This window comes from Arachis hypogaea, chromosome 11 (assembly GCF_003086295.3).
Source record: "Arachis hypogaea cultivar Tifrunner chromosome 11, arahy.Tifrunner.gnm2.J5K5, whole genome shotgun sequence".
NCBI classification, from domain to species: Eukaryota; Viridiplantae; Streptophyta; class Magnoliopsida; order Fabales; family Fabaceae; genus Arachis; species Arachis hypogaea.
The window spans coordinates 96,493,300-96,499,327 of record NC_092046.1 but is presented as its reverse complement, the minus strand read 5'-3'; the positions used below and the strand labels follow the sequence as shown (position 1 = coordinate 96,499,327).

The 6,028-nt window shown below is 38.3% G+C and overlaps 1 protein-coding gene across 1 annotated transcript; it reads left to right on the top strand.

Annotated features, from left to right (window-relative positions):
• Window positions 1-1,846: 1,846 nt before the first annotated feature.
• On the top strand, window positions 1,847-2,476 carry LOC112721568 (uncharacterized). Its single transcript, XM_025772619.1, has 2 exons — window positions 1,847-2,127; window positions 2,248-2,476. The coding sequence occupies exons 1-2, from the start codon at window positions 1,847-1,849 to the stop codon at window positions 2,474-2,476; spliced, it is 510 nt and encodes a 169-aa protein (XP_025628404.1).
• The last annotated feature ends 3,552 nt before the right edge of the window (window positions 2,477-6,028 follow it).

Genomic DNA, 6,028 nt, shown 5'->3' with positions numbered 1-6,028 from the left:
TAATGATGTTAAGATAACATCCCATTTAGTACTCAGTAGCAATACACAATAAACAAGATGAATAATCCAACACTTGTAAGGAAAAACAAAAATTAAAATGAAAAATAAACTAACTAAACATCTAACTAATTATTTAACTAAAAGAAATGGTTAAGGATGGTGTTGGGTAGTGTAGGATGAGGTATAGGGGAAGGGAAGAAGAAAGGAGAAGGAGAGAAATGGAAAGAGGAGAAGAAAAGAGGTGTAGTAAAGGAAGGCATCCACGCATACGCAAATGTATTTTGATGAATGGAAAATTAATGGTATAGAATTTCAGAATAAATTCTCGTCGAAGTATAGTTTCTAAACCAACAAATAATCCTTTCATACAAAAGATTGTTTGTCACAAGTACAAACCTCTAAAATTATAAACCAAAGTATTTAAACCTCTGGTCGTTCTCCCTAGGAATTGCAATAAAGTGTTCTTGTTATTGGTTATGAAGTATGTTTGGGGTTTTTGAGGTAGTAGACAAGAAATATAAATGGCAAAGAAAATAAACAAACAACTAATAAAGCTCTTGGCAAGGTATGAGAACTAGAAGTCCTATCCTAGTTATCCTTATCAATTGTGATGAGAATTGTCCATTGCTCCCACTTAGTTAACCTCTAACTATGAAGGAAAGTCAAGTGGATGAATTAACTTGATTCCACAAGTCCTAGCCTAATAATGATGAAAGACTAGCTTTAGTGGCATTCAAGTTAATTAGCAACTTCTAATTATCAATCAACAAAGGAGTTTGATAACTCAAGAGTCACCAATTACTCTACCTAGGCTAAGAGGAATAAAATCTATTCTAAAATCCAACCAAGCATTTTGTCAAGCACTTGGAAGGCACAAAAGGAAAGCATAGTATAATTGCAAGGAAAGTAAATCTACATTATTCAATTGCAAGGAATTAACAACAATAAAGCAAGTCAATAAAGGAAATCAAAACATGAATTGTATTAAAGAGAAAATAGAAGAACAAAAGCGCATTAACACAAAAGGAGAGAATTACAAGAACTAAATGCTAAACTAAAGAGAGGAGAGATAGAGGAACAAGAATTGATAAAGGAAAAGTAAATCAAAGCATAAAATTAACCTAGATCTAAGAAATCCCAATCTAGATCTAACCTAATCCTAATTCTAGAGAGAAAAGAGAGCTTCTCTCTCTAGAAACTAACTTTCCCTCCAAAAGTAAACTAAACTAATGTAATGTGTTCAAAAGTTCCTAGATAGATGATTTCCCTTCAGTCCTTGGGTTAAATAGCATCAGAGAGGAATTGGATTTGGGCCTGGGAAGCCCAAAAATCACCTGCAGCAGATTCACTTTAAGTGGGTCACGTGCGAGTACCGACGCGTACGCGTACGTCACGCGTACGCGTTGCTTGACAAATTGCTATCCACGCGTACGCGTCATGTGCGCGTACGCGTCGCCATGCGACCTCATCGTTTCACGCGTGCGCATCTGTTCCGCGTGTGCGTGGAGTGAATTTCTCCCAATCCTTGATTTTCCATGATTTCTCCACTTTGCATACTTTGCTCTTCATTCCTTTGATCCATTCCTAGCCATTTTCAACCTGAAATCACTAACACACACATCAAGGCATCTAGTGGAATCAAAGGTGAATTAGAATTAACCAACTAAGGCCTAAAAAGTATGTTTTCACCCTTAAGCCCAAATTAGTAGACAATCATGAAACCATGCTATTTTAGTGGGTAAATATGGGAAAAGGGTAATAAAATCCCCTAAATTCAGCATAGGATGCACCATCAAATAGCGGTGCATCATTTGCGTACAACAATAGCTTTCATGCCTGCATTGGGATGGCTCCGTGTGAGGCCTTGTATGGGCAGAAGTGCCAATCTCTACTTTGTTGGTATGAGACTGGTGAAGTAAGTGTTTTAGGTCCTGATTTGGTAACAGAGACTACTGAGAAGATTAAGAAGATTCGGGAGAGGATTCTAACGGCACAGAGTCGACATAAAAGTTATGCGGATCAAAGAAGGAAACTGTTGGAGTTTGAAGTGGGAGAACATGAATTCCTGAAGGTTACACCGACAACTAGGATTGGAAGAGAAATCAAAACAAAGAAGTTCAATCCGAGGTTCATTGGACCGTTTGAGATTCTGAGGCGATTCGGGCCGGTGGCGTATCAAGTAGCTTTGCCGCTTCACTTGTCTAACTTGCATGATGTATTCCACGTGTCACAACTCTGTAAGTACAGGTCGGATGCAGCTCATGTGTTAGAGCCCGAGTCGGTCGAGTTGAGGGAGAACTTGACGTTTCAAGTAACACCGGTGCGAATTGATGACACTAGTGTGAAGAAACTGCGAGGAAATGAAGTTTCATTGGTTAAAGTTGCTTGGAAAAGGTCTGGAGTAGAAGGGCATACTTGGGAGTTGGAGTCTGAGATGCGGAAGGATTATCCCAAGCTATTCTGGGGTAATCACTAAATTTTGAGGACAAAATTTCTTATTTGGTGGGGAGAATGTAAGAACCGCAACTAATTACCCGTTTAATTTAATAAATAATATTGCCCAAAATAGCATTCTAAAACCAAGTAAAACCGCGAACCGACAGCTGAACCGGTCGAACCGATTTAAGTCTGTCTGGTACTGTGCAAGAAAAAATTAAAAATAGTAGAAAACCTCAGGAAAATATTTAAATTCAAAAACCGGGAGTTAATTTTAAAGGTTTGGCCCAAAGTTGGGTCAAACGGGCTAAAAATGCTAACAGGTTGGACCGGGCCCAAGATGGGCCCAAGTCCAACATATATAAACACTTAAGTGAACCCTATTCAGCCACCATAACACTTAGAGATGAAGAGTTGCAGCTGAAGTGAGAAGAGAGGAGGGGGTTTCAAAAACACTTTTAACTCCTCACTTCCGGTGGCTATATCTTGAGCTACGGTACTCCGATTCCCGTGCCATCAGCGACTACGTGAAGCTCTTGCCAAGCCCGTTACTTTCATCTAACTTTCATAGGTAAGATTTTGAATTTTCTCTCCCTTCCTTCTGCCCTAAAAATTCCGAGTTTGGTGAGTGTTGGTCTTGAGTAAAATTTGTGTTTGGTTGTTCAGGTGCTAATCGTTAGTGAAGAAATGTTGGTTCTATCCCAAATTTCAGTGAATGAGGTAAGGTTTCTCAAGGATCCTTGTACATTAATTAATTTTGAGTGTTAGGTCTTGATTTATATGAAATGTATGATGTTAGTTTGAATATTGGAGCTTGTTGAAATTGCTTTGGACATTTGGGAGCCTTTGGATTTGAGTTGGTGGCTTGTTGGTGAATTGAACCTTGTTGGAGTTCAATTTTGGGTTTTTGGCATATTGGGAATTGGCCAAGTTATGGTTTTATTTTTCTCTATGTAATATATAATATTTCTGGACACTTAGGCTAGTGACTCATAGGATAGGATTGAACTAAATTGGTTTTTGGAATTGTTGTATGATGATGTATGATGAATTGATAATTTGGGTTGTTGATTAATTGAAATGTTGATGTTAATAGTAGGGTATTGAAGATTGAGATTGGAATTGATTATGATGATTGTTGGTAATGGTGCAATGATATTTAATTAATGTGTGGGTGATGACAAGTCATCTTAGCCTATTTTAACTAGTCTTTTTCTTTTGTTTTCATTAGAATTATGCACTTTCTTGAGCTACAAGCAAGCCAATTAGGTAGATTTTCATGTTTCCTTTGATTTAATCAACCATGTATGAATTCATGCTATTTCATGAGGTTTTATACTATAATTGTTACATATTATGAAAGAATGAATATCTCATGATTTTAAGCATAGTTTTGATGTGTTTGGTTGATTAATGATAGGTGAAGAAAGCTTGGAGAAAGGTTGAAGCAAGAAGGAATAGCTAGGAGTAAAGAGAAGACAATGGAATAAGTGAAATTGAACCAGGAAGCAAAAAGCTGGACCTAAAGTTAGCCTCAAACTTTTGCACAAACTTTTGGGTGAAAAGTTAGCCCCAACGTTAGCCCCTAACTTTTGGGCTAACGTTGGAACTTGAAAATCACTCCCTGGGTACCAAAAGTTTGCGCCAACGTTAGCCCCTAACTTTGAGGCTAACGTTGGCACATGAAAATCACCCCTGGGCACCAAAAGTTTGCGCCAACGTTAGCCCCTAACTTTGAGGCTAACGTTGGCATGAAGAAAACCTCCCTGGGCACCAAAAGTTTGCGCCAACGTTAGCCCCCTAACTTGGTGGCTAACGTTGGCACATGAAAATCACAAGGGGAGGAGCAAAAGTTTGCGCCAACGTTAGCCCCTAACTTGGTGGCTAACGTTGGCGCCACAAGTGCACAAGGTAAGGCCAACGTTAGGGCCAAAGTTAGACCCCTAACTTTGGCACCAACGTTGGTATCATATGGATATAGCTGCTGATATGAAAAGTTTGGGCAAAAGTTAGCCCCCTAACTTTTGCTCAAACTTTTGGTCCAACTTTTGCAAAACTCAAACCCGGTTCAATTGGTTCGTTTTGGTTCCTCTTCAAACTCCAAGAGCAATCAACCAATGCCTCTTTCAACCCAATTCACCAAGAGCAAAGGCCCAACTCAAGGCTTGAAGATCATTGGAAGAAAGTGTATAAATAGGATAGAATTCAAGTTCTTCAGGGAGCTTTTCTTTTGGAATTTTCATAATAGTTTTCGGAGAGCTTTTGATATTGAGTGATCTTTAATTTCTTTGTCTTGGGGAAGGAGAATTCACTTCTCTTCCTCTCAGTTTTATTGCTTTCAATTTCTATTACAATTGTCTTGGATCTTGGGTTGAAGAATTGATGAAATTCTGTTTCAATCTCATCCTTGGATCTCTCTGTTTATTTATTGCTTAATTGAATTTCAGTTTGGGTTAATTGTTCTTCATCTATTTTCTTTGCAATTTACAATTCCCTTGCAATTGTTCTTGTTGGATCTAGGAAGGCATTGAGATCTAGACTCGGTTTTCTAGTCTCTGGGTCCTGAGATCTAATTTCCCAATGTTTTCATGTTCATTTACTTTACTACTTCAAGATCCGATTCAACCCACACCTTCTTTTACTCTTTTGTTTGATGCAAGTTACTTTTCTTTGTTTAATTTCTGCAAATCCAATCCCCAATTCCCTTTACAATTCTAGCCGTTTACATTTCTTGCATTTTAAGATTCCGCAATTTACATTTCTTGCATTCTAAGTTTCTGCTATTTAATTTCTTGTTCTTTAAGATTCAGCACTTTAATTCCCTGTTCTCTTTACTTCCATGCAATTTAATTTCTGCAAATCACAAAACACTCAACCAAATCTTGATTCGCTTGACTAAATTAACCACTAAGCTAAAATTGCTCAATCCTTCAATCCCTGTGGGATCGACCTCACTCCCGTGAGTTTTTATTACTTGATACGACCCGGTACACTTGCCGGTTAGATTTGGGTGTTTTGGGAGAAATTTATTTTTTCACCAAAATACTCATCAAGTTTTTGGCGCCGTTGCCGGGGATTGATTAGATTGACAATGATTAAGTGAGGTGGTGATCTAGATCAAGCATTTTCTCTTTAATTTTGATTAACCCACTAACTGTTTGATTTTTTGCTTAAACTAACTAACACTTCAATCTAGAAGTAGATTGAAGTGTCACTGGTTTTGTGCATTTCTCATGCTCTGCTTGTATGTCAGGTACAAGAAGAACCATACCCAATTTTCATGAACAAGACGAAAGAACTCTCAGGAGGTTAAGAAGAGTTGAAAGAGGGAAAAATATTGTTGGAGAAGAGGAATCAGACGAAGAATTCCAAGAGATGGAGGAACATTCAACGAATCCACCAGGTGGAGCAGACAACAACAATGACAACCCACCCCAGAGGAGAGTTTTGGCTTCCTATACCTTTGCAAATCCTAGACATTGTGGGAGCAGCTTCTTGGCTCCAAATGTCAATGCTAACAATTTTGAACTCAAGCCACAACTCATCACTTTGGTTCAGAACAATTGCTCTTTTGGTGGAGGACCACTTGAGG